The following is a 24,550-nucleotide window of genomic DNA, read 5'->3' as shown; positions in this document are numbered from 1 at the left end:
GTCGAGCCATCCATGGTCCCTCGGAGTCTGTGGGAGGAGATAGTTTGAGATGCAATGGGTGCTCACACTGGCATGAGGTGCTCAGCACCCAGGAGCGTAAACTGGGGCTATTCCTGGAAAAAAAAAACCACCTCATCATGTCTGTGCAGTGAACCAGGGCCTGGAATCTCCTGGGGGGGTCAGTGATCTGAAGAAACACCTCAAAAATTTAATGACGTGCCCGTATGTGCAGTCACCAGGGGCTGTCCTTCCCTGCCCTGTTGTTTTTAGGGGTCTGTCTGTCCATCTCTCAGAGCATCCCCGCTGCCTCGCGCCAGGAGAGCACCATGGCAATGGGGACAGGATGGGAGCAAACACAGGTAAAGGTTTAACTCGTGTTTATTTATACAGAAAGTAGGTAACTGCACTTTGGGACAGAGTTAAAAAAAAGGCAGTGAGGCATGCGAGATGATGAGTTCTTCCAAATAAAAACATAAGGAAGACAAAGAAAAGGGATCAGACAGCAGATTTTGGTGGAAAACAGAGGGCAGGGGTGTCCTTCCCTCCTGCAAGGCAGTAAGTGTCACCAGTGTGAGGACAGGGACTTGGCAATGGCTTTGCCACATACTGCAAACACAAGGGAAGCCGAGAAGGCAGGTCAGGAGGGACTTCATCACCATGTGAATTGACTTAGAAGCAACACATGTAGTCCAGGATTAAATTCTGCTTACTAACACAGAAAGTAGTTAGCTAACTAGGGAAATTTGCTTTTAGTGATGGGAAGTAGAACTGTTTTTATGGCACCAGCTCAACTGCTGACAGCATCCAGGTCCACCAAAGCCTGTGGAGAGCATCCACTGGGTCCTGATGCAGCACAACCTCATGAAATGGCATTTCCCAATACAAAGTGACTTAATAACAGCGTAAAACATTTGGAAAAGTAAGTCTTGAGCCCTCCCTCCCTCTTTAACAGTGGTTTTAAGAAAAAAAACCTGCGCTATGCATGATTTGAGGTGATGCTGGACAGACCCTATGGGTGCCGTGTGGCAGGGGAGGCCCTGTCACTGGCCAGCTCCAGCAACTGAATCTGGATTTACACGGGGGTATTTTGGGCATCTGAAAGTTGAGCACGAGGGAAAAACGCAGGGCAGTGGTTTGCACAAAAAGCAGAGTCACTCCTGAAACCCTGGGATAACGCTAACACACCCAGGGATGGGAAACTGTTGTGATATCTTCGTGCCGTGCTCGGATAACCTGACCCGCTGTGCCCGAGCACCACGTGTGCGGATGCACGGTGCTTGTCAATGGGCTGCACTTCCTCGCTAGTTCTAACTTAATTAGGGAAAATAGGAGCCATATGGTAATTCTGAATAGAGGCAAAACAATGTCTGTGTGTTTGGGTCTGGTATACTCATTTTCCTAGAGCATTAATTCTTAATTCTTGCACCAAACCCACATAAGCAAACATAAATAGGATTTTATACTTTACATAATCCATCCAGCTTGTGTTTGTTGTTACATATACTGAATAATCACTGCCTGCCACTACATACAGGAGAGCTAATAATAAATATTAGGACACAAACTTACAAGTTAAATGAGATATAGTTAAGTAGTCGATTAAAAGGACAACCATAATCTAAGGTTACAAAAGATTAAGTATTGTTCTGCTAATGTGCTTTTCTGCTTTGTTTTGGTTGCTCACCTGCCAAATCTATACGGCAGGAGTGTATAGGAGAGCTTGGTGTCACCTGTGGCAATGTGCACAGATTAGGGGGGGTTAAGCAGGCTTAACGAGGAGAATGAGACATGGGGAATGTATGCAGATAACTGACAGGGTTCATCACCCCATACATAAGGAAACCCACAATGCTGGCCCTGGGAGCAGCGCTGTTTACAAGCAGGAGCTGTTCGTTCCCCATTCACCATCCCAATGTCTTCTCCTGGCACGGTCACACTGAGAGGGACGGGCTCTGCTCAGCGTGGGCCCGCAGGAGCACTGCGATGTCCCCGTGGGCCCCGCGCTGGGCCAGTGACAGGGCCGAGTTACCCTCCTGCAGGGAGAGAGGAGGGAAAGATATTATCACCCGAAACCCTGCACCCCCAGCCACCTCCGTAATGAATCACAGAATCAGAGAACAGTTTGGGTTGGAAGGACCTTCCCAGCTCCCCCAGTGCCACCCCTGCCATGAGCAGGGACATCTTCACCAGCTCAGGTTGCTCAGAGCCCCGTCCAGCCTGGCCTGGGATGTCTCCAGGGATGGTTCATCCACCACCTCTCGGGGCAGCCTGGGCCAGGCTCTCACCACTCTCAGGGGCAACAATTTCTTCCTCATGTTTGGCCTGAATCTCCCTCCTTTAGCTTAAAACCATCAGCCTTTGCCCTGTTGCAACAGGCCCTGCTGAAAAGCCTGTTCCCATCTTTCTTAACACCCTCTTTTAGGTACAGCAAGGCCACAACAAGGTCTCCCCAGAGCCTTCTCGTCTCCAGGCAGAACAACCCCAGCTGTCTCACTCAGCCTGTCCTCCCAGCAGAGCTGTTCCAGCCCCTGATCATTTCTGTGGCTCCTCTGGCCCCTCTCCAACAGGTCCATGTCTGTCCTGTGCTGAGGACCCCAGAGCTGGACACAGGACTCCAGGTGGGGTCTCAGACCCCAGCTCCATCCACAACCACCTCTAGTCTCAGCCCCACCATCACTGAGGGAGGCTGTTTTATCCTGCTCACTGGTGAGTTTTCCTCCTCTCTCCAGCTTTGCACCCACCTATTTACCCCCAAATCCTCCTTCCCTGCAGTTCATCCCTCATTTGAAATGAGCCACTGTCCTGCAAACCTCCCCATGGTGTTTCGGGGCACAAAAAACATCTTGGCCAAGCCTTCCCTTCTTCCCAGTGCCATAACAGACATATTAGACAAAACTGTAGTTTAATTAGAAAATAGTTGCATAACTATAAATACAGCCACATGGCCCATCATCATGAGTCTGTGCAGGGTGAGATTTCCTCTGCTCTCAGCCTGGTCCCATGCATCCCCTTGGAGAGGTGTCTGTTCTCAGAGGAGAGCTAATTGCTGCTAATTTCTTGGAGCCAAAGCTCTGCTGATTCCACATGTCCAGGCTTTCATCTTTTTTAGGTTTACACCAGGTTGGGCTCTTCCTCCCAGTGCTCCTGCCTGGGCTACGGCTGGGATGCAGGATGCTGCCATGGCCACCCCATCCAACATGCACCAAAACCAGAGGTACTCTCCTAAAAGCGGTCCAAAATTGTACTTCTTCACTTCAAAACCACCACTCAGGGCTTGCAGCCTATAAAGCACGTCCCTGCATGACCTTTCCCTGCCTGGTGGACGTGAGGTTGTGTACGGGGCCGAGCACGGTGCTGGAATCTCACCTTGTCTGTCAGCGCAACCTGGCAGCCAGGCTGGGCCAAGAGGAGCCGGACGATGTCGGCGTTGCCCTGTCGACAAGCCACCATCAGGGCCGTCGTCCCCTCCTCGTCCTGCAGGTTGACGTCAGCCTGGCAGGAGAGGAGGGCTCGCACCATGTCGTCCCGCTCGTGGCTGACCCCCAGCATCAGGGCGGTCTGGCCCCCCTGCAACCACACACAGAAAGGCTGAACACCCCATACCCACCAGCCTCCTATAGCCCTGGCCATTCAAACTGTTTAATAATAATAATAATAATAATGCAGATATATAATAAAACTGCTTATTATTATTGCATGGTACATATAATAATTCATATTATTATTGTTTATTATTTCATACTACTGTGTATTATTATTAAATAATACTTGAGCTCTTCGGCAGGTATTGCAGGAGATCTCTGCTCCCTTGCACCATGGCCATGTGGAAGTTCTTTGCAGCAGCACAGCCAAACTGCCCAGCTCCCAGCTGTCCCTGGAGGTGGGTCCCCTTAACCCTTCTGGGCAGTTTAACTTAGGTCTAGACTAATTTTTCCAGCTTTTGGGAAGCAGAGCTGGATGAAGGCACTGCCATCTCTGAGACTGAAATGTGTGACTGATGAGACAACTGCTCACCAGCAAACCTGGGGATCCCATACCCCGGGGTCCACTCCGCACAGCACCTCCTTGGCATCACTTCTGATTTTTTAGCTCAGAAAAATTGTTTTGCAAAATTTTCAGCCTTTCTTTAGCCCCTTCAGTTATCCAGCTCTCACGTCCCTTCGCAGGGAGCTGGTGGGTAGCCACACTGCAATTTATCCAAAGTTGCTTTTGTAACTTTTGGGAAACAGCAACTCCAACACAGTGTTTGCTACCAAGGCTCACCCTGGTGCTACACATGCAGCATAAGAAAATCAAATTACATCCCCAACTCAAGACCCCTGTGGGGACATGATGCCGAGGGAGCTTATTCCATTTTGCCCAGCCACAGCCTGACCTGGCATCGCACAACAACAAACAGGAGGCCATGAGCTTGGCAGGAGTCGCTTTGCAGATGCCTTTGCCCATGGCACGAGCCCACGTGTGGCCACACTGGGTTTTCAAAGGAACAGCAGAACCATGGGGACTCACCTGGGCAGCTCGCAGGTTGACGTCCCCCTCCTTCAGCAGCTTCATCACCACCTCCATGTCCTCGGCCGTCTCGGCGGCCGCCAGTGGGGTGAGCATCACCGCAGTGTAGCCCGCGCGGTTCTGCAGGTCCAGGCTGCAGACACCTGGTGGGGACACACCGGGCAGGGGGAGGATTCAGCCCCACCATGAATCCGACAGGGAGAGATGAGCAAACAGGAAGCAAAGAGGCAGTTATAAAACACTCAGAATCTTATGATCCCAGAAACAGGAGTTGAGATAATTACACAGGGTTAAGAATTATGGGTGTTAAGTATCAAGTCTTGTGAGCACAGCATTAAAGGATACTTGGTGCTACTCATTGCTACAGTTAATTACAATTGCTGAGGTCAACTCAATTAACTTTGCAGACCACAACTAAAAAAAAAAAAAAAAAAAAATGGCAGGGGATAATTAATGCCTTGGGCACATGCTGGTTGTGGAGCTGTGGCTTGTTTTGCATCGACTCCTGCAGCAAGGGAGCAGCAGAAAGATGACTGTCACCCAACTAGCATAAATCCACCCCGGCCCTGTTTTACTCACTTTCACCTCAAAGAGCCTATTTCCAACCCCACCAGGAGGAATGAGCCACGTCTGATGAGTTGGGGCTCAGGTCCAGCCTTGCCCTGGGGACCCGGCCACCTCGGTTACTCGGGCACTTGGGGGCAGGAGGGGACAAACCACCGCAGCAACAATGGGGCTATAGATGTGTATGATAATCTGCCATTTCGCTCACATTTACCAGATTGTCTAGCCCAGGAAAAAAGGCCAAAGTGCCTTTATTCTTGCTGTGCTTGCATGCATTTTTTTCCCCATACAAGCTCAGCTGAGATTTTTCATTCTTTGCAACAGGAGCCACAAGCTCAACAGTTTAAAAAAGGAGTTTTTCCGTGGTGCTGGGGAGTTCATTACACTCTCAGGGGCCTGATCCTCCAGGTCCAAGCCATGATGTGGCATTCACTGCTACAAGAAGCTGGGGGAGCTACCCCACCACACATGGACTGGGGTCCTGAAAGACACCCCTTAGCCACAGAGACCCCAGTCCCTCTCCAAAATCAGATTGCAAAGCCCTCAAAATGTGTCAGGGCTTTGAGGGCACTAATAAGCCTTAATGGCCCTGAGGACCATCAGCTGGGACCCCTGCCTACATCCATGGGGCCAAGGCCAAGCTATAGAGGAAGATGCTGTTCTTCAACCATATCTCCTGAGTGGACCTTGGCCCCATGCTTGTATCTTGGATGGACCAAGAGTGACATAAACTTCCACACCCATTCCCAACAAAAGCCATGGCTGTTCCTACCAGTGTCTAGCAGGAGCTTTGCGATCTGGAAGTTGGAGTGGGAGACGCTGTAGTGAAGAGCCGTGTTGCCGTTCCTGTCAGCCAGGTTCACCACCATCGCCAGGAGCTGGGGCTGGATGGTCCCCAGTGCCTTCAGATATGCTGCCACCACCTCCGGGCTGGAAGTCTTGTGGCTGGACACCTGGAACCACTCCTGGCAGACGGTGCTCAGGACATGCCGCTGCGAACACCAAGATCTCACCATTACCCCGGGGTAGTTGTCCTGCCCGGCTCCTCGCCCCGCACCACTTTGTGCTGAGCTCCGGCATCACCCAGCCGGTATTTAGCTTGTGGTTTCGGGATTACTGCTATAACTTAAGGGGGAAAGGAATTTCCTGTGGTAACTTGAATGAGTAAGCAGAGAAAGCCTTTTTTTTTTTTTCCTTTTCAGCTTTTCTAAAACTGCCTCAGAGGTCATTTTGTCCCCCTCTCCTCACAAGCTGTCCATGGCATGGTAGGGCACAGCCTGCAATGCACCATCAGGATTATCTTATCCGTGAAACGTATCAGCGGGCAAGAACCGCATCTGAAATGGGATTGAAAATTATCTGTACCAGATGTTTGTCGCTTGTGGTCCTGATTTCTGAGAGGTGCTCTCTGAGTAGCTGGCAGTCAGCAAGGAAATCTTCAGAGGGTTGGCATCTAAGGGGAAAATACTTTTGTAAATCCATCATGAGAAGGAGGAAGGAGAACATGCAGCTTAGGTCAGAATACACTCAACACTTATTCAAGTGTTTAACTTTACAGATACAAGTTGTCCTATTGATCTGATTTTAGGTGTGAAGTTAAGCACTTAGATAAGTGTTTAAGTACAGAGTCCCAGAACTGTATGGTCACTTCATCTGTTAAAAGAATCCTTAAAGTGGAAAAAAATCCTGAATCTGCAAAGAACTTACTGAGAAATTTAAAACGAGAGGGGAGAACTGAGCTAATTCTCACCAAATGTGACTCACTCTGTCTTTTCCACAGTCAAGTGTATGGCCTGAATCAATCCCCATTAGATTCTGTACTAACTCAGAAAATATTTATATCTTTAAAGCCTTTTCCCATGGCTGCATAGCTTGGCAGCTGCCTTTCCACCGCGCAGCCAGAGCATCGATCCCGGCCCCATGGGAGGGACCGAACGCAGCATCACGTGTCCCATGGCTGCAGAAACGTGATGGACAGCACATCACTGTCTGGTTTGCTGGTACCTGTCACCCTTGTGCTCAGCACAAGGTGCTGCTTCTGCCGATGGCTCCTGTGGGTTGGCATCTTCACATCTCTCCGGTAAGGAGGTCCCGGATGAAGTCCCCTCACTCTCACCTCCAGCTTTCATCTGCCTGGGCTCCAAACCATTGTCTCTTCTCTCCGTCTCGCTCTCCGCATCCGATGGGCTGTCTTCACCACTTGTGTCTTCGCTTGAAGTCGTTTTGTAGCTATTTGAGGACACCACACGTTATTCACTCCTTTCCCATCCACAACCACGGGGCCTGATCAAGACCCATCGAAGAAACCCGCTGATTCCAGCAGGCCTTGGATGAAGCCCAGAGCGATATGCAAGTTAAAAGTTTAGAGCTACAGCCAGATTTGGGGTTAGTCTCTTTTTTTTTTTTTTTTTGGCTTCTTAAGCCAACAGGAGCGTGATAGAAGCAGTTAATTAGCAGCAGGCAAGCTTACTTTAGGGACTACCCAGTTGGTTCGGAGGGGTGTCCATCACCCAAGCCCCAGAAAGGCCAAGGAAGGGCTATGTGCCACCTCCCTGCCAGCACACTGACGGGGAGCTGTGAGAAACATAGACCCTGTGGCAAGTTGGGACAGTTGGCACGTTGGCAACCTTGAGGACCACTAGGCAGAAACTGTGTTTGAAGCTCCAGAATGGACCTGAGTCCACCATTTGAGCACCTCTGCTAGATAGACCTCTCTTCTGTGTGTCCAAAAGTATCAATAACAATAACATCTACCATGAAACGGAATATTTCACTCTGAGGAACCCCAAAACTTTTCTCAAACTAGTCGAGATTGATCTCCTCTCTACAAGTTGTACACATTTCAGTGACTGTTGGTAGAAGCTCTACACAACGAGTAACACCTGATGAACCCAACAGCAGTAGCCATCAAGCTGGGACATCAAAGAAGCATACGTTAGCAGAAACCAGCATCCAAACTTGCACACAGGTAGTTGTTTGCACAGCAAAAGGACATGAAATGTGTCCTGTCCTCTTCATGCCAGCACACGTGCTCCTTGGTAGAAGATGTGACAGTGCTGCTCTTAGACATGCATCGATAGCACATGTCATTGTGTCTAGTTAGCTCAAAGGCCAAAGAGCATCAGATATTGGATGCAGAGGGAACTGGGTGTTGGAGCACAACCTGAAATAGGGATCTCCTTCACCACAAGGTCCTTTCTCAGTCCCTGAATCAACTTCTGTTGGCTGTCGCTGGAGCATGGAGGCAGGTTAGTGGCAGTGTGCCCATCCAGGTAATGGTGATCTCCTCCAAAATCCACCAAAGGTAGTGGGAACCTTCCCACAGACCCAGCTGGGTTTTGGATGAAGCCCTAAAAGATGGGTGTGCAGAGGGTGTCAGTCCCCAGGGTGTCCCTTGCTGTGCTGAAAACACTAGTGGCTTTTCTACAGGGTTACTTACAGGTTATCAGTGCTGGATTAAAGAAGGGAGAAAAGAGGCTCCAGTTCAAATGCCCTTTTAATCAAGAGGTTTGGAGGGGAAAAGAGAGGAAAAAAGAGAATGACTTCTTCAGCGATACAGAGGACATCACGTGTGAAAAGGCAGTTTTATCTTCTGAACAGATGCTTACCCACCATTTACCCCAACAAATTGAAGATTCTTTTTGGTCCCATTGCCTCCTGCATGGAAACCATAACTTTTCTTTTTCATGATAGATTTAAGACTTGTGGTTGGAGAGATTTCTAGCAAAATACAAAATAATAGGTTAATTAAGCAGGTGTGCCATAATTATCCATGATTATTCCCAGCCTCTAGCAACAAATCATAACTGTAAGCATCTTAGTTCACCTTAGGAGATGCTGTTTATTTCTTGTAAAACTGCTGATGCACCTGGCCACAATCTGAACCTGCCCTGCCGCCTTTAAGATACATGTCTCAAATATCTCCAAGTGAGTTTTTCAATACTAATGTATTGAAAAATCTATATAATACTACATAGGTGAGTCTTTCCATTGGATTTTGAATAGTTTCATTATGTATTGCTCATAAGTAACAGGTCACTTATCTATTTGCAGTGTCCCCTCCCCTCTCCCCCCACAACAGTGAACAGGCAGCCTTCAGTCTGGGATTTTTATCTTCATATAAGCTAAAATTATTTTAGATGAACGGCTGTGGATAGGGACAGGTCTTTTCCCAGCCTAGTTGCTCAGCTTGAATTGGTTTTGGTTCTGGTGAACTCCATGCTGATTTACTCCAGATGGGCACAAGTCCCATGTCCTTACAAATTGAAATGTCCAATCCAATTAAGAAAAATGGTTGTTTGATGGAATAGCCACAAGTATGGCCATTTTTGGAAGCTGATCCTGCATACAACTGAACCACAGCTTTATCAGCTCCTACATAGTTTTGCTTGTTGTTGTTTTTAATTTAAGATCATGTAGCTTATGACGTGAAGAGGTTTCCCTTTCTCATACATATTTAGGAGGGGCTATTTCTGATCTAACTGATACTAATTATATCACCAAGCTCCACTGCATCACCCCTGCTCAATGCTTGAATACAGAAGAGATCTGGCCCGGGTACATTGAAACCTCTGCCAAGATTATTTACCCAACTGTTGATAGTGTGCGTTCGAATTCTCCTTATCCGCGGGCCCTTGCGTAGAGTAGGCAGACAGCAACGAGTTTAAGGAATTAACTAATTGGTTCTGAATGGAGCTGAGCTTGGAGGCCGGCTGTTTGATAGCGCTGGCCAGCTCGGGGTAGCCGTGCTCCAAACACAGCCACTGCTCCTGCAAAAGCTCCTGGATTTTTTTTACATATTGGCTGATGGGGTCAACAGCAGGGACATCCTCGTGGTCATGGGGACCTTCCTCTTCCAGCCCATCTCGAGGTTTATCTTCACCAAAGCCTGCCTTGTTTTCTCCCATGTTTGAGCCCGCTCTTGTTCCCCGACAGCTTTCTGCAGTCACCACGTGAGCAGTGAGACTCTGGGTATTGCAGTTATTCCTGTGATTTTGATTGTCATCGCTGAGGTGCTTATCGATCTTCAGCTGGGTGAAGCACGGTGCATGAAGGCCAGCCTCAATGTCAGCTTCACCAAAATGTCTGTGTCCCTCCCCAGTGACACCAGAACAAACGTCTGCCAGTCCCTGATCTCTCCGAGCACCCACCTCCATCGCCTGCGTGTTCATGTTGTCTGCTCTGTGGACGCTGCATCCTATGGATTTGGTGGAGAGTGGGATATTGACGTTGATGCCTTTATCATGGGCTTGCTTGGCCCCAGTGACCTGTGAGAGGTCAGTGTTGACTGCAGCATCGTGGCACTGCAAAGCCCTGCTGCTCTGCCTGGACGGTGGCTTGGCCTCTTCGGTGTTTTCCCGGCACAGCTTCTCTTCCAGCTGAGCTTTAGAGCTGGCCAGGAGCTTAATGCTTTTCTCCTTTTCCTTAATCTCCCGATCCTGCTGCTCCAGCACTGCCCTGATCTGCTCAAGCTCTTCCTTCTTCTTGCTCAGCTGCTCCTCCAGAGCAGCAACCTGCTGCTTCAGCACTGCAACCCTGCCGGGCTCTCCTGCATTGCTAGGCTGAGGACCACAGCTCTCCTCGTTCTCCCCAGCCTTGGACCCTTCCTCTGCATTCTTCAGCACATTTGGAGCAATTTCATTTACACTTAACTGCCTTTCCCCAGAGTTTGTGTTCTCCTCTGCGAGCTGGAGGGCAGCTGGTGAGGTTGGTTCATCCCCAGCCAAGGCAGAGCGACCGCCAGCGTCGGTGGCATCGCCCTCCTCACCTCCACTCTCTATCACCACCTGCAGCGCCGCAGGATGCTGGCTCTGCCGCAGGGGCTGCATCTGCCCCAGCCCTGGGCTGCCCCCACCCCGATGCTCCTTCTGCCCCAAGGAGACACCTTCCTCCATGCTCGCCTCCCACGGGAGGTTCAACACAATGCCATTGGAGCTGGGCGAATGCGGCGTGGGGTGAAATGTGCTTTCAGAGCCACTCTGCTCGTGGCAGCGCTGGGGAGGTGGCCGGAGGGGCGAGGGGACGGGTGGGTCCCCTGGCGGGGGTGGCAGGGCTGCCGGCAGGCTGGAGGCTCGCAGGAGCTGCGGCCGCCCCCGGAGCTCATCCCCCAGCTCTGCCTGCCGCCGCGTCTCCGCCAAAAGGGCTTTTCTCCGGTAACTCAGCTCATCGTGCAGTGGAAGGGTCAGCTCATTGGGCAAGAGGGGCCGGGGCGTTTCGTCTGCCCCCAGGGATGCCTTTCGCTGGGGGAAGGAACAGGTCGAGGTCCAGCTTTTGCTGGGAGCAGATGTGCATCCACGGGAGCCATTCTCGGGCAGGCTGAAGTTTCGGGGCAGGGTGCTGAATTTGGGCTGCTTGGCTTTCCGGTGGATGTGGATCCTCCTGATGGTGTTCCCTTTCTCGATGTCGTCCACGTACTTCAGGAAGTCCAGGTCCAAGTGGAAGCCGTACGGTGTCTCCACGGAGTAGGGGAGGCTGCGGGGCTGCTCCCTCTCCCCATCGGGTTTGGGTGGCTGGCCGTTTGCTGAAATAACCCAAAAAAACACCCAAGAGATGGATTGAATTTTGAAGACAACAAAAAAAATTAACAAAAAATATGTTTAGAGCAGGGGAAAAATGTTACTGCTTTTTTTACATCTTGGGGGGCTACAGTCAATCATTGCGGAGGATCTTGGTGAAGTTATGCAGAGATACAGCAACACATGCAAAGGTCTGATCCAGTTTTCCGGAGGTGAATCAGGTAATTGCGGCACAGAGGAAGCCAAAAATTTGCTGAAATCATTACTCTAATTGGCAATTAAGCAAACAGCAGGTTTTGCAGGCAGAGCTACATGTTTGTGTAAGTGTAAAAAGCTGCCTGACATACAATATATCCAGCTCAAAACCAGAAGGTGGAACCAATCTGTGACAATTACATATTTCAAGGCTTTTTGTTTGGTTTTAACTTTTCAGTGCTGTACATAGTGCCAAACAGGAAAATCATTGCATTGTTTCATCTGCAAACACCAGGTCACAAATGATGCCTTGAAAATGATGAACCCAGTGCCGGGCAGAGTCCGGACCCAGACAGCATCAGCCGGGGATGCTTTACACAGCTGCATCCATGCGAAGCACCTGCCTTCCAAGGTGACCGAGCACAGCACCGAGCATGGCTTTTAACTGAGGAAAATCACTGCAAAAAAATGCATGGCAGTGTTTGCCCACCCAGCTGTCACAGGCAAATGGCACAGCTCCAGCAGTGCAGCCGAGGGTCCTGGTTTAATACAATTTAATATGGTCAGACCCAGACTGCAAAAATTCACAGCCCCCAAATTCCAAATTTCAGGTAATACAGCACAAAAGCCAAGCCCGGCCAGTGGGAGCAGAGGAGATCTGTCCTGTCTGCAAAGGACGGAGGATGAATACGTGCTGAACTGAGAGCCGTGACCATGGTTTTGCTGCTGTTTAGGAACTCTGCGTAATACATGAATGATGCATTTTGTATCTCCCAGCCTTAATGCCTATCTATAGAAAACAGGTTATTTACAGTATTTCTGCTAAGGAAATTACTTCAGGGCTTGGCTGAGGTTTTTTTCAAGAAACAAATGAGCAAACAAATATCCCGAAGCCTCCATACCATCTGCCTTCTCCATGGTGTGCTCTATTCGCTGTCAGTTAAACATCCTCTGACAAGCAAGGGCAGACGAGTTGCTTCACCCTTGAAAAAAAAAAAAAACAAACCCAGATACTTTTAATTAAAAAAAAAAAAGCTCAATAATCTGAACTTAATCCCTCCTTAAAGCCTCACACCTCTTCACAGGCCACCCCCACCTTTTCCTTCCTATATTCTGCAGCTTGACCATGTCTGCTAAGCACTTTCAAGCTGCTTAAATCAATAGCTCCTTTTCCAGTGGCAATAACTTGTGCTTCACAGACACATCCCAGGTAGCTGGTGCTTATAAAACATCCCCTGCATTACAGATGGCTTTGACTGCAAAAGAGAAAGGAGTGGTGTTTGGGATAATTTCTATTTGGTTTGAGATGGGTGGCACAGGGACTCTTCATTGACTCCTGTAAGTTGGATATATCAAACATTATATCATCTCTGAAAACAGCAAGGGGTATAAGCTACATGCAGAAATGACTGCTTGTCATTTAAAACAAACAAACAACAAACAAAGCTAACTGTAACAACTAAAGATTCAAAATTTATGTTAAATCTTCATCAAATGAAGCTCATTATTTCAGAGCATGTCCATACTGTTATGAAGAACCTTCACCAAATTGCACTAAAATACAGACAAATTGCTTTCATATCAGGGAAGATCTTCAGGGGGAGATCTACCACAACCTACATCATGAACTTCACATCCAGTCCAGTCTGTATTGCCCTCCAGCTCTTTCCCATCATGTGGAGTCACCATCCCTGGAAGGGTTTAAAAGGCATTTAGATGAGGTTCTTAGAGACATGGGTTAGTGCTAGAGTTAGGTTAGGTTATGGTTTGACTCGGTGATCCTGATGGTCTCTCCCAACTGAAATTATTCTGATTCTATGTGGACATGGGAGAGACCTTCCTGGAGCATGAGAGGAGATTAAGGCTGGGAACAACCAAGAAAAGTCCTGGGTGAAGCTTCTCTCCTCTGTGCCCTTTGGACAGATATGGGGAGGAGGCAGGCAAGGGAGAAGGAGGTTGAGGCAGCTGGACATCACTGGGGGAGGCTTCCTGAGCGGCATCAGAAGAGCCACATTGCTCAGAGTGAAAAGGTTTGTTTTCTAATTCCTGCTACGAGAGAAAACGTGGGGGTTTCTTGGAAGGCAGGTTGCTTGTTTACGATTTCCTTCAAGTATTTAATTTGGTTCCTGGCCAGAGATGGTCCCGCAGCAGCTTATCTGGCAAGATAACTGGATGTGCCACAGATTAGGATACATAGAGGTGCTGCTCTCATTCTCCTCTAGAACCACTGACATGACATAGTTTAAGTACAACAAAGACCAACAGGAAAATGAATTCAAATCCTGCTGTATTGTTACCATAAGACAGACACTTTGAAAGATCAAAACCTTTTAAAGAAACTATTCATTTTGTTATTCAGTTAGACAAGTTTATGGTCCATGTATAGCCCTGATGGAAAGTTGGGAGGGTCCCAACCCCAAGAAGAACATGAAAACTCTCAAAAGCATCTCCAGGGTTGGTACCTCCTCAATGCTTGTACAGCTGGACAGACACACTGACACCTGCCCAGCCCAGAGCCATTGCCACTCATAAAAAACAGCTTCTGAAACACCTTGACCAGTGTCCCAGTGTGATCTCCAGTCAAATGCTATTCTTCGATAAAGGGCAATTTCTTCTGTCTCCTCCTGCCAATGAACAGCACATGCCAGATCTCTTTCTCAAATGTTGTTTGTTGGGGTTCTTTTTTGGTTTTTGTCTCGGTTTGGTTTTTATTTTTCCAATTACAGTTTATTATGGAGCACTTACGGATCTCAGGTACGGTTTGACCAGCTACGCTTCACTCTTCTAGGTTACTTAGAGGGGTGGGAGGGGCAGCCAGTAAATAGGATGCTTTTTAATATCTAGGTAATTACATCTGATTGGTTCATTTATAAGTTGGCTGGGTTGCAACTCTGTAGCCCAAATTGATACTATGACTTTTCTCTTTTGACCAATCTACTTCAAAATTGCCTCATAAAAGGATGCTGAATGTATCCTACCAGCTTGCTGATGTTCTCCCATCCCCACTGGGGCACCTCAGGTGCGGGGCTGATGGCTTTGAGCCAAAACTGGGGCTTCTTGGGCCCCACAGGTGCTCTCTGATGCCTGTCTCTGACAAAAATGAGATTAAAAAATATTAAGTAATCTGGTAAGAAGCATATCTATTAGCATAGGAGCCAGCCCACTTTGGGGGGCAGGGCAGCGCTTTTGGGTGGGCCCCCATCCTGCTGATACCTGTTATGCTGACTGTCTCTCAGCTTTTGTATTGGTTGAGTTTTCCCCTATTGCATAAAACTGAAGATTACTTATTTTCCTCTGCAGGCAGGTGACATCGCCACACGCACAGCATTGCTGATTTTTACCTTGACTGAAATCACAGTGCTTTTCTCAAGGCAGGAATAAATACATACAGAAATGGAAATCGAGAAGGCAAATGTATGAGAAAGCAACAGCACAAAGTCATTTTATTCCCTGGGGCAGCCCATTTGCAAAGACAATGTGCTGTCTTTTTAACTAGCCCTGTCTCAAACGCTGGCTCTTTACAGTCAAATTTAACCTCTTCTTTTACTCTATCCCATTTGCTGGGAAATATCAGCGCTCGCCCCCTACCCCATCCAGCCCAGCCTGCAGAACCCAGAGCAGCATTATACCCCACAAGATTTAAAGAACAAATTAACTTAACCGCAAAGACTAATACAGATGAATTTCATTCTCCGAGAGCATCTTGCTAGTAATTTTAAATTGCAACAGTTAACTTGGTGCCTATAAATAAGAAGATAATTCACTCCTGCTGAGCAGCACATTAGCACAGTCTCATTAGCTATAATACAACATTTTTTTTGAGCTCTGCCCGTCATGTTCTCCTGCACTGCAGCAATGACTTTAGTACTTCATGGCGAAAGGAAAAACTATTGTTAGAAAAGCATCTTGTCATGTTACCGTCTCATGCTCCCACCTACAAACGCAACTTGCCTCCCTCCAAGGCATCTTTTCTGAGGCAGCAAAGGGTTCGGAGCAGTAAACATACCTTTTCCAGCTGTTAAAAAGTCGCTCAGCTGAGCAGTGACCTTGCTTGGAAAGCAAGTACAAATTTAAAAGAAGCCACACAAAAGAGGGGTTAATTTTCTAATAAAGCAGCCCATCGATCTCATATGACCTTTCTGAGGACAGCCGAAGCCCGCTGCATAAAAACAAGTTACTTCCTGCAGCACAGATAACTTTTCCATAAAACACAAAGCACCAAGTGCCGCTTGGGCTACCATGGGGCTGCCTCCCTTATCAGGAAAGATTATTGAAAAGATGGTCAATTATTAGCTATAAGGTTCTTATAGTACCTGGTGCTGCAGGCTGCAGCCGGCACTCACCCTCCGCATGCTGCGCCTCCCCAGCCGAATGCATTAGTGATGCTGCTGAGCGCCTCTCCCGCGGAAACACCGGCAGCTGCCGCCACTCGAGCAGCATCTTTAGTAGACGCCGCAGAAGGTCTCAATGTCTGTAATTAACCCTGCCAAAGCCCTGTTCCCATGCGTGGAGCACAAACAGCCCCTTGGCCCTTTCTCCTTCTCCCACAGCTCATGTTGCTCCCACCCACCCGCTGTGTCCCCGGGAGATGCCGAATGGACTGAGGTGGCAGCGGGAAGGTGGTTGTGCAGAGCCGCGGCACGGGCGGAGGACGCCTGACCCACCTTTTGCAGCAAGGCTATCCATGCACACTTGCAGAGAGCCCATCCCTGTGCTGGGGTTCTTGTCGAGCATCCTGGATTGCTGCACCCCCAGGCTGGCAACAGGGAGGGGAAAAACCCCTCGGCCTCTGCACTGAATTTGCAATAACTTGGTGCTTGCAAAGGCAGAGGGGTTCAGACACCGCCCGACACCCCGCAGCCAGGCTGTGAACCTCTCGCAGTGCTAGGAAACAAAATCCTGAAAAGCAGCGGCATCCCATCAGGACCGGGGCTCTGATGGGGGTTTTCGCCAAGGACTCACATCATGGAGCGGCACCAGCACCTTTCCCATCACTTCACATGCCATGCGACCAAAACATTCATGTTTGCAGGAAAAATCACATTTCATGACTGTCTGTCTGCAGAACAGAGCTGCTGGTGCTCCCGCAGGCTCACTGCGCTCCTGCAGCTCCCAAGTGTAATTTTAACAGATTAAGTTTGAAGAAAAGCAGAAAAGTTTTGCCTTTGCAGGAAGCAAAGCAGCCTGGACGTGTAGAGAAACAGCAGCGGTTTGTCCTTGCAGAGTGCTCGCCAAGGCACGGAACGGTTAACTTCTTACCCGAGGAATGAAAAATAAACCCCCCATTTCAGCAGCTGGTTAAACGCCGCCTTTCCCATCAAATTCCGCCTTTCCCACACGGCTCCAGCGTCCCACACCACACAGGGCCCTGACTCCATGTCGACAGCTTTCTGCTTTCACAGGCAATTACTGTGCTTGGGGTTGAAAACAAACTTAACAGCACGTTGGCTTATTTTCTGTCAAATTCTTCTGGTTTAGTCACGCTTGTGCATCTTTTCTGAGCATATTCTGTGGCTTGTGTTCTCTAGACAAAGCAGCACAATGGAAAAATATAAATATTTCTATATGGCACTGATTTTAAAGTAAGCCTAAAAGAATTGTTTAATCTAGCCACTGGAAAGATGCAGCAGGAAGGTTTTATTTGTAGCATTTCCTTATTGCAGTCATACACATAAGACCTACAGTTGTTCCTGGGTGTAATCCCCATGGAGCTGAAGAAGGTCTTCAAGGCTGAGTTGCCCTAAATAAGCTTTTAATCAGGAACTATGGATGGAGTCTAAACATGCAAATTGATTAATTATGGGTTGGTGCTTGATGGAGCTATGAGTGGCTTCTGATTGCTTCGCCCAACGGTGCGACACAGGGTAGGAAATGGGGAAAATGAGGATGAGTTTCACCTGGGCATGGCCCAAGATCCTCCCACAAGGTCATGGCCTTAAATTGCTGCTGTTGTTGGGGGGGATTTTGCCCTGTGGACCTGCACAGCCTCAAGGATGAAGCTCACCCTTGGTACCCAAAGGGTTACACCCAAACCTGTTCTGTCCAGGCGGTCTGCTGGATTGCACAACACCCAGCCCAGCTATTATTGCAAGTGGACATACCAGGAATAAATATAGCCTCTTGGGGAATATTTGTTATACTGATTTTTCAATTCTGTTTTCACTGCAAAGGAAGAAAAATAAGCCATTTCCAGTCTGCTGGGGACATCCACATGGGTGGGATCTCCCTTGTGCGGCAGTGGGCTGCGATCGGCTGGCACAGGCATGGGAAGGAGTTTCCCTCCAGGAGGAAAAAAGAAGCTTTAAAACTTTGTGGGAGTAAATAGATAACTAAATAAAAGCAGTTTAGAGTCCCAGTTGGCATTGCAAGAAGTTGTCATGAGGTTTTTTTTCCAAAGTGAGAGCAAACAGGGTTTCTGCTGTCAGAGATCTGCTCATGGCAGGGGGGTTGGACTTGCTGACCTTTGAAGGTCCTTTCTGACCCAAACTATTCTATGGTTTTATGATTCTATGATCTGCACCCCGGGAGCCCACCTTCCTGGGTACATTTGGCATTGCGCAGCCACCATGGCCCAGCACCCCACGGCACACCTTGGAAACAGCAGCTGGGACCCATGCCTGTGTGGACACATGTTGGGCTGGTCCAAGAAGCAGAAGACAGCTGAGCAGATCCAAAATTAAAATGCGGAGACCAGACGGTGCCTGAGCCCCAGGAACCCCACTGCCATCGCCCATCAGCACTCAGAAAGGTGAGCTGGATCCATCCCCTCGGCAGGCTGCCCTCTGCACCTCTGGTACTCAACAGCACATGCCAAAGTGGAGGGGGAATAGATTTGGGGGCGCAAAACATGTCGTCGTGTGGGAAGAGTGGAGGTGGTGGAGGCAGCAGGTAAAAAGGTATGATGAGATAAGGGAGGTAAATCTTTGCACACCTCTGAAAGCTAAATGCTACGCAGTCCAGATGCCTGTTTAAAATTCACCCTCCATCCCAGGGCTTCACCACGTGGCTTACAGTGATGGGGAGCCTACAGCACCAGCATTTTATTGCACCCCAGGCTGAATCTCCCACGTCTGCTGCCTGCCTGAGGCTTCTTGAGCAGAGAACTGGGATCTGGAAGTGGTTTGTGAGTGTTCGAGAGGGACCAACTCCCCCTGAAGCCCATCAGCTCGTGGTTGCGCTGATGGAGATTCGGGCTGGCCTCCTGCCGCCGTGCTCAGCCCTCTGCTGTCGCCCTTTCTGCAAAGTTATTTACATGAAGCGGCGGAGGGGGCTGGAGACGGGGGCTGCTCGCATGGAAAACATCCTGGAGGCGTGGGGAGCCACATGGCTGGTGGAGAGAGCGGCGGGCTTGTGAGAAATCTGAACAATTAACCCAATACCACTTAATAAAGAAGGCAATCACTTTCAGTGTAAGCTTGCAACCCTTATGGCAGTACTTAAGCAGCCATTTCAGGCATCTTTTTAAACAGCAGTAATAAAGTTGTGCAGATACTGATTTTATTAAAGCTGCTTATTGCTGTTTAATAAATGCTGTGAGCTTCCTGCCAGCATTTCCATTAGAGATGGACCTGGAGGTATCAGATATCCAAACTCTCTCCTTCTTTTATGGCTCACTGGGAGGGGAAAACGATCACATTAATCCCCTCCCCTGATAACCACTTTTTCAACTGACCTTCAGCTCATTCCAACCACAGTCTTTTAAAAGCTTTGGTCAATTTTCATTATTTTATCCCATGCCTTGAAAACTGTGGTGTTTTCCCTAAAGTCTCCTTTCCCAGAGCCAGACGAGCAGCAAAACCACTTGAAACCATGAATCGAAAGCCAGAAGGCAGACAAAAATCTGAAGCACTCAATTTCTAATGTTTACTCTTTTTGCCTCAATCCCACTAGCTGGGGGGGGAAACCAATGAAGCCCTCCTTTGGTTTCTGGTCTTATCCAAGCTGCTGTTTTCCATCTGCCTGACCTTGGTCAAGCTTTGCTGCCATGATGCTGAATGACTTCCATGTGTCAAAGAAGTTGGTAGCAACTTCAGGACAACAGGATTGTCCTTGGCTTGGCCAGGGCTTGGTGCATCCTTGGAGCTCCAGTGCTCATCCCACTCAAGAGCCAGTGCTTTGGCCTAAGCTGGGCTGGAAATGTTTCCATTTCCTAAGAAAAAACAGGATTCTTCGTGTGTTTTTGGAAGCTGGGTGTGGAGGTGATTGATCAAACCAAGGTGCTCCTGCTTGCTAGGAAAGGTTCTTCTACCTTGCTCCTGCTTGGCTGCTTGGTGAGACATGAAATGGGAAGCAAGGGTCTTGTGCCATGTCCCACCACCTTGGTGCTGACGGAGAGGGGAGGCACCGGAGTTTGTGGAACTGGAAAAACCCACCCTGACACACAAACCGGGCTCCCTAAACCCACCAGCCATAGACGTCTCCAAAAAGTGAATTTGTGGTTGTGAAAGCTGACTGGTGATTCGAGTCTCTCCTGTCTGACCCTGGTAAAGGTCCTGTCATCACACAGGTCCCCTCCTGTTGAAAGTGGGACTTTCAGGTGTTTTTAGAAATGCCCTATTCGCTGCATGTCTATTTTTCTCCTCTGCCCTGAGCAGTCCCCCACATAGATATGAGGCACCAGGGGAGGTTTCAATTGGGTATTAGGAAATATTTCTTCATGGAAAGGGTTGTCAACCAGCGGAACAGGCGGCCCAGGGCAGTGGTTGGAGTCACCATCCCTGGAGGGGTTTAAAAGACATGTAGATAAGGTTCTCAGGGACATGGTTTAGTGCTAGAGTTAGGACTTGATGATCTTGAGAGTTCTTCTAACTGAAATGATTCTATGATTCTATACTGATTTCTGGCCTGAGCCAACAAGACTCTGATTGATCACACTCATAACATTTTTTTAAAAACTCTTCAAACAGGAATATTTCTTTTCCAGGCCACCTGAACCACTCTCCATGCTGATCGGGACCACGGAGGGAATGGATGTGCTGCCTTCCTCTGACGGTGATTTCTGCGTGGATGCCAGGAGCCCTGCAGCTGTGTTTCCCACCCGTTCACCCAGGTTATGGGGAAGCTTTAGGAAATGGGGGTTTTCCTCCAGTTTTTACCAAGCGCAGGCCATTGGTGTGTTTTCAGCTTTCTCACTTGTGCCAAAACTCGTGTTCAACTCTGATGGACAGAGGAACTGGCTGCAATGATGCATTTAAGATGGTCACATTTGGAAGACAGACGCCACTGCGTGTGGGTGGGTTTTTCATGTTTCTGACTCCAACAAATTGTCCGTTGGGGCAGTATATTATCGTGATAATGACAATAACTGCTTTTTCATGTGCCGCTCAAACCCTGGGATGTGCAGGACTCGAGGCTTCCCGAGGCCCGGCACCGGAAACATTAATTCCACCGAGGTCTAAAATAAACAGGGCTGAAGAAGGAGCTCTCTGCAGCCGGTTCCTCCCACCGCTCTCCCCTGGCACCAGCAGCGTGTGAACGTGCACAGTTGGGGATTTCTGCCCTGAGCCACAGGCTCCTTCGTGCCACCGAACCGGGGTCGGGGCTTTATGGACCAAAATCTGCATCTCGCTGCTCTTGAGCAAAGCAAAGTCACATAACCCCCATCATGCGGGGGCACCAAATGGAAAATGCATATAACCATATTTATTTTTTTCTCTAACAAGTGGGGCCACGTTCATCCCTTGTGCTGCTCCCAAAGCTTCCTTAAAAAGACCAGAGATTTGATGCAGAACACTCAGTGATAAAAACGAGACTTTCAGAATATTTGGCGGCTGTAAAACCGCAGTGGGAGGGACCTAAATCGGCAACGAGCTTGTGAATGAGCTTGTATTCCTCCAACACCCATCATCTCGGAATCTCAGAACTGCTCTCGGTGCAAAGGATGTTTCGAGACCAAACCTCTGGCATGTGCCCATGCTGAGGGACGCAGAGGCTGTTTGATGGGAAGCAGCGTCACAGCTCTGCCCAGCAGCAAATAAATATGGGGGGTGTTATTTCAGTTAGCTGAGGATGAAGGGAGATTGAAGGGAGATTCTGTGACACCAAATTTGATGGCTCCCGTGGAAATGGGACAGCCCCAGCACTGCACCATGGGGATGATTTGTGACCCTGGGAGACAAAACCTTGTCCATAACCAAACTTTCAGAAAGGAGCCGAATGTGGCTGGGTTTTCCTGTTCTCAAGTGGTTTGGAAACTGCACCTGGAGACCAACAGTGCCCACACTAGCAACAGGTTCCCCTCCACCTTCCAGTTTCAGGATTATTTTAAGGAACCCATCAACTGATCCCTCCTCAACCACAGATTCCTGGGCCAGGTCGCTGTTCATCATGCTGCCTGTCATTTTGGCAGATGTATTTATTTTTTAAATACTCCAGTTGAAGTGATAAATAATCAGTTATAAACCTAGGATCATGGGCTCTCTCCTCTCATTTACTTTTTTCAGAATCAGATTTTTCCATTTAGTTCATTCCAAATAAAACACAAAACACCAGGAAGACTACAAAGTGAGTATGAAGATAAATGATGATATATTTTACAGTGCTGCCCTTCTCTCTGCCCATTGCTGTGATCACAAGCCTTACCTTGCAAATGCCATGTTTTTGGGTACTTGCTGCCTTTGTTTGGGCCATGCAGCTAAAATACTTAATTTCTAGTTTATCCTCTGGACAAAGGAAACCCTCTCCCGGGGTGTCACATCCCGTAGCTGTGAGGAAAATGAGATAACCCTGTATAGCATAGCCCTGCTTCCAGCTCTGGAAGGTAAACATCATACCCAGAGCACCCAGACCATGATTTCCTCCATCCTGAACTTACTTGGACTTGCATTTGAGATTATTCAACCCATTTTCTGCCATAACCAACCTTCCCATGGACCGCCCAGCCTCTTCTACACAGATCTGAGGTGATGTCCCACCCCGGTGCGGCAGCTCCCTGTTCACACTCACTCTGATTTCTCCCGGAGCGGAGTCAGAGCCCGGCACATCTTTGCTTTAGATGTGAGAAATCACAAGCTGAACGCTGAGAGCTGACGAAAGTGCTTCCACGGGGCACGCCTGGTCCCGGCAGAGCTGGGCGGCTCAGAAAAGCCCTGGCAGTGGTCGCTGTCGAGGAAAGGCGATGCTGGGGAGGCACTGCCCGTCCCTCCGCTCGCTGCCAAAAATGTGCGGCTGGAGCAGCCCCTCTCTTGGCCTCCGAGGATGCAGAAATCTGGAGCTCAGCCCGGCCCCGCTCTGCAGCCGGACCAGACCTGCGGCTGAGCCCAGAGGGACGCGCAGCTCAGGGAAACAGAGCACGAACCTCACTAGAGACAGAAATGAGTTACGGCGCCAAGAGTTTCTGTGTCTGGATGGCTGGAAAGCCGGCAAGGAGACAGGGAGAGGCTGATGCAGGCGCTGGAGACTGTGCTCAGCCGTGAAGGCTGGGCTGGGGCTTCTCTGAACCACATTTTCACGGCTGGGGCGGGTTTTATGGTTGGGCTTTGAGGCTAAATGCAACTCTGGGATCCTGATGACTTCCGCTGCATTGCCAGGGGCCTGGGGGCCCTTCCCAGCCCTCACAGGCTGATATCCGGGGGTCCCAGCAGGGCTCGGAGCCTTCCTGCCCCCTCCCTGCTGCCAAATCACACTCTGAACCTCTGTCCCGCACCCCGGGGTACACTGGAAATGCTCTTGTCCCGGGTGACTTGGCGCTACTGCTGCCCCCAGGCAGGCACTCGAGGGTCCAGACACCCTGAGCACCCCCCGAACACCCTTCAAAGCACTGCCAGGATTCCCGTAAGCAGCCCCGAACCACACTCTGGAGCACCCCTGAGCACTTTCAAAGCCTCCCCCTGAGCATCCTCCAGCACAACCCCGCAGCACCCTTTGAGGCACCCCCCGAGCATCCTCCAGCGCACCCCTGGAACACCCCCAAGCACTTCCGAAGCACCTCGGAGCATCCCCTGGTGCACTCCCGAGTATCCCCCCAAGTACCTCCGGAGCTCCCCTCCGGAGCAGCCCCCGGGGCGGGGGGGGGGCGGCGGTCCCCGGCCCCCCAGCTGCTGGGATCCGCGGGCCGGCCCCTGCCTGGACTCCCCCCGCCCAGCCCCGGCTCCCCTGCCCGGCGCGGCCGTACCTGGGAGCGGCGGAGCGCGGCGGGCACAGCGCGGCGGGACCGGCGGCCCCGCTGGCTCCTGCGGGCGGTGCCCGGGGCGGGCCGGGCCGGGGCGGGCCGGGGGCGGGCACGGAGCCTTCCCCGGGCAGCGGGGCCGGGCTGGGGCCGGGGCAGCCGGGACGGGCTGCGGGAGGGTCAGCGGGAGCCAAAAGGAGCGGCTGCCGTGGGAGGCCAGAAATTCACTTTTTTATTTAGAGTTCTTTTTTGTCTTATGACCGCGGTTTTGTGCCAGGTTCTGTTTCATGCTTTATTTATACTTTTCTTGCTCATCCTGTTTGCGCAGATGCAGATCAAGAGCGGCGGGAAGGGGAAATCTGCGGGGACGGGCCGCGGCTGCAGAACTTGGGCTCAGTTTGCACCAGCTGCCCCCGGCTCAGCCCTTCAGCTCGGTCCGGTTCGCATCGGTTCCCTGTACCTTAACGGGATCGCATGGAAAATATAAAGAAAATAAATTTATCCGCGGAAAGGGCTGTCGGGCATTGGAACAGGCTGCCCAGGGCAGTGGTGGAGTCACCATCCCTGGAGGGGTTGGACACGGAGATGAGGTTCTTAGGGACACGGTTTAGTGACAGCATAAGGTTATGGGTGGACTCGATGGTCTTGAGGGTCTCTTCCA

General features: G+C 49.8%; 1 protein-coding gene across 3 annotated transcripts; it reads right to left on the bottom strand.

Moving 5' to 3' along the window:
- Positions 1-360: 360 nt before the first annotated feature.
- KANK4 (KN motif and ankyrin repeat domains 4) lies at positions 361-23,961 on the bottom strand. Of its 3 annotated transcripts, none has more exons than XM_082052646.1 (11): positions 23,896-23,947; positions 13,404-13,474; positions 12,686-12,766; positions 9,662-11,593; positions 8,682-8,793; positions 7,078-7,302; positions 6,439-6,526; positions 5,846-6,065; positions 4,510-4,652; positions 3,367-3,567; positions 361-2,033 (listed from the first exon to the last, which is right to left on the bottom strand). In XM_082052646.1, the coding sequence occupies exons 3-11, from the start codon at positions 12,699-12,701 to the stop codon at positions 1,932-1,934; spliced, it is 3,039 nt and encodes a 1,012-aa protein (XP_081908772.1). In that variant the 5' UTR covers positions 12,702-12,766; positions 13,404-13,474; positions 23,896-23,947; the 3' UTR covers positions 361-1,931. The 3 variants fall into 3 exon arrangements, with proteins under 3 accessions (XP_081908772.1, XP_081908773.1, XP_081908771.1); XM_082052647.1 differs by lacking the exon at positions 23,896-23,947 and adding an exon at positions 22,365-22,408; XM_082052645.1 differs by lacking the exon at positions 13,404-13,474 and having other exon boundaries at positions 23,896-23,961.
- Between the last annotated feature and the right edge of the window lie 589 nt (positions 23,962-24,550).

The sequence above is a fragment of the Streptopelia decaocto genome (assembly GCF_964273445.1).
Source record: "Streptopelia decaocto genome assembly, chromosome: 5".
Taxonomy (NCBI): Eukaryota; Metazoa; Chordata; class Aves; order Columbiformes; family Columbidae; genus Streptopelia; species Streptopelia decaocto.
The sequence above is the reverse complement of the archived record's forward strand: the minus strand, read 5'-3'. Positions and strand labels throughout refer to the sequence as shown.

Bases quoted from the DNA above. Each gene is read 5' to 3' on its own strand.
- KANK4 (XM_082052645.1), bottom strand. The intron at 7,303-8,681 runs GTAAGCATCTGT...GTCCTCAAATAG, and splicing joins TTTGTTGGGGTAAATGGTGG to CTACAAAACGACTTCAAGCG. The intron at 6,066-6,438 runs GTACAGATAATT...TGGTGTTCGCAG, and splicing joins CCACAAGCGACAAACATCTG to CGGCATGTCCTGAGCACCGT.